The sequence below is a fragment of the Ammodytes marinus genome, assembly GCF_949987685.1.
Source record: "Ammodytes marinus genome assembly, chromosome: 13".
Classification (NCBI taxonomy): Eukaryota; Metazoa; Chordata; class Actinopteri; order Uranoscopiformes; family Ammodytidae; genus Ammodytes; species Ammodytes marinus.
In genome coordinates this window covers 15,333,972-15,337,398 of record NC_137217.1, presented here as the reverse complement: position 1 = coordinate 15,337,398, position 3,427 = coordinate 15,333,972, and the positions used below count along the sequence as shown (strand labels likewise).

At 44.9% G+C, this 3,427-nt stretch overlaps 1 protein-coding gene across 1 annotated transcript; it reads right to left on the bottom strand.

Moving 5' to 3' along the window:
- Positions 1-466: 466 nt before the first annotated feature.
- Positions 467-3,040, bottom strand: oprd1b (opioid receptor, delta 1b; the record flags this gene model as incomplete). Its single annotated transcript, XM_080039038.1, has 3 exons — positions 2,937-3,040; positions 1,193-1,548; positions 467-996 (listed from the first exon to the last, which is right to left on the bottom strand). Exons 1-3 carry the CDS (start codon positions 2,951-2,953, stop codon positions 467-469), a joined length of 903 nt encoding a protein of 300 aa, XP_079895164.1. The 5' UTR covers positions 2,954-3,040.
- Between the last annotated feature and the right edge of the window lie 387 nt (positions 3,041-3,427).

Sequence of the window (3,427 nt, the reverse complement as noted above, 5' to 3'; positions counted from 1 at the left end):
GTGTGTATCGGATCATTAGGGGATTGTGTATACACAGGGACTCTCTGTCCTACATTGTTCACCTAATATGGATGTGAAGACCTTGAAACCTAAAGAGTCAGCTGTAAACAATTCACTATCCCAATACTTCTCCGACTACACTGTATGTGTGTTTGTTTATATAATTGCATTATGCATGTGCTTTAAACACTACAAGAATGTACGTACAGTACATTTGTGCCCATTTCTTTACACACAGGCATATTTGTGATCCTCTGGAGAGACAATCCTGAAAGAAATGTGTCTCACAAGCCTGATGGGACAAAGGAGTTCCATTACATGAAACCAAAATCACAATCGATCATCAACATAAATGGTAGGCCAGACGTCTACACCTGCAGACTCAGACTCCAGTGGTGGAGAGATGTGTGACCTCAGTCTGGAGGTCATCCTGAACTCCCCCTCCCCTCCAATGACCCATTTCTAGTCATGCCGGCGCTCTCTGTTTCGGTGGTGGTGCACAAACAGACACTGGCTCCCGAGCAGTGCTGCGCGCTCTGGAGAAGCTGCTCTGCTCCAGCCGCGAGCGAAATGGCAGGCAGAAATCCCTGAAGCACCTCTTGAAGTTCTCATCCAAGAAGGCGTACAGCACAGGGTTGAGACTGCTGTTGGTGTAGCCCAGCGCGATGCACAGATGCCAGCTGGCCAACACCAGTGGATTATTGCGGTCAACATTCACCATGGTCCTGACGATGATGAAGATGTGTATGGGAGTCCAGCAGACGATGAAGGCTGCCACCACCACTAGAACCATGCGGGTGATCCGCCGCATGGTCCTGTCCTTTTCTTTGGAGCCGGAGAGCAGGCGAACGCTCTTCAGCCGTAGGATCATCAGACCGTAGCAGATGGTGATGACCAAGACAGGAACCACAAAGGCAATGATGAACACGCAGATTTTCATCACCGTAGCCCAGTACCACTCAGGTTCGGAGAAACTGATCTTGCAGACAATGGATCCTGAGGAAACAATTAGAAGCTTAGTAGAGGGCCATGTTGAGAGGCTCAATTGAGTTAACAACCCAGCTAACATGCATTCCCTTAAAATCAACTCTTTCCACTGATTAGCTAAAAAGCTTGTCACTGATGAGTGAAGTGTTTACATAACAATGGCAATTTTTGCATTTTTGTCCCTCCTACAATTAAAGTCCCTCACCGTTTGGTGTCACGTTGGTAACCGCCATGACCATCACAGGGACTCCAACGGCAGAGGAGATGATCCAAATACAGACGTTGATGAGCTTGGCTTTGGCCGGTGTGCGGAAGTCCAGCGCCCTCACTGGATGGCAAACAGCGATGTAGCGGTCCACACTCATCATGGTTAGTGTGAAGATGCTGGTGAACATGTTGTAGTAGTCGATGGCGATGACCACTTTACACAACGCCTGCCCAAAGGGCCATGTCATCATCAGATGATTAGCGCTCTGGAATGGAAGTGTGCTGGTGGAGAGAGCGTCGGCAATAGCCAGGTTGAAGATGTAGATGTTGGTGGCGGTTTTCATCTTAGTGTACCTGGTGGGTTGGAAGAAAAGCACTAGGCGCTTTAAATGGATTATCTGGCTCACAGTCGACAGAGATTACATTTATTTTGTCAAGGTCTGTCTACTACTAATGTGTCACAAAGGAGATGCCAAGTTTGTCTGACTCACAATTTCCATTAAAAATGTTTCACGGTTAGAGACCAATTCATTATTCGACCCAATCCATTTCCTCCCTCAAACTGCCATTTCCCACTCGAAAAATATCGAACCATAAAAGAGGCGTTTAAATGCACAATGTCTGGATGGCCCTTCACTTAAAGCCTGAGTGCTTCTTTGCTCAAAGTGACTGTATATCATAAAACAGCACTTCTATGTAATGAGTTGCTGAAATCTTCCAAAATCCTCCCTTGATTTCAGAATTCTGATTTTAGCAGTGACCAGTCTTGTCGTCCTGCAGGAACTGCTGTCATGCTGTTAAATGATTCCACTACATGTGTCCACCATGTGACAGTTGCTCACATTTTAATTAAATTTGCAGTAACAGGTTTGTAAGGGACAAGGGAAGACCAAGTAATATCTTACCTTTTATCTTAATCCCCCACATAAAGAGTACATTACTCACACATACTGATCTCACTCCAGTGCTTTTCCAGGGAGATGGATGGGCCAGTCTCTTGTATATCTTTTGCATTAATTTATTTTTTATTTTTCTGAAACTGACAAACCAGAAGTATGTAAAGTAATATTCCCTCCTCCACACATTTCACCAGGGATTTGGGAAGCAGTTGAGTGAGATGACTGATCAGAGATCACCCTTCATTGTCTTTGTTTTTCATTGAAGCTGCATAAATTCAACCACAAGTCAAAATTACAGGAATTATCACATGTGCATTGCTTAAAAGCAGAACCACAGTCATTGCTTATTATGTACAGGTGATGGGTTGGGCATGCGTCTCATTTCCTAAGCAAATGAATCACCTGACATTATTCCTGACACGAATTATTGGAGCAAAGAAGTCATTTTGATGTTTGGTTCACTTGTAGTTAACACCGCCCTCTCTCTCCCTCTTGTGTGTGGGTGAGTGGCTCTCAGACACACTGAAAATGTCAGTTACAAAGGACCATCATAAATCAACAAAAATGAAGCAGTGAAACATTTTCTCCATGTGTTGGACACATATAACATTCTTTTAAAATGACTAGAACGTAGACCCTAATCAATCCTAAAAACAATGCCTGATTATTTAAAAATATATATTTATCATTTTCGAACTGGATCTTTGTCACTGATCAGCATGCTGTAGCCAGCCAGTATATCAACACAAATAAAACATATTTTTTCTCCCTTTACAATGTTCTTTTTGCTTTTATTAGTAGTTTTGGGTTATGTGTAGCAGGTCTGTCATGTGTATTTCTCACCTGACCACCCCGTACATCACCAGCAGGTTTCCCAGCAGTCCCACCACACAGATGAGAGAATACAGAGCCGTGATACAAACGGCGAGGATGAGACTTGTGGTGTCCCTGGCTCCAGCCTTGTAGGTCTCGTTGCCAGTTGAAGTCCCAGGCAGCAGAACCTCGGAGAGCGTGCCATTGAAAGGAGTTCTGGCCACCGAGAAGTGTTCGGTCAAATCACCGACAGCGTTAGGAGGAAGAGTGGATAACTCCATGTCTGAGGTTCAGGCGAGGGTCTAGGCTAGTGCGCAGAGAAGTCCAAGCAGATTTCTAAAGCCATGTAGGTCTACACGGGAGCGCCCGATGACACTGGACGGCAAATTAGTAATGAAGTGTCCAGAAGAGCACTGCTCTCTCTTTCTCTCTCTCTCTCTCTCTCTCTCTCTCTCTCTCTCTCTCTCTCTCTCTTTCTCTCCCTCTCTCTCTTTCTCTCTCTCTCTCACTCTCACTCTCTG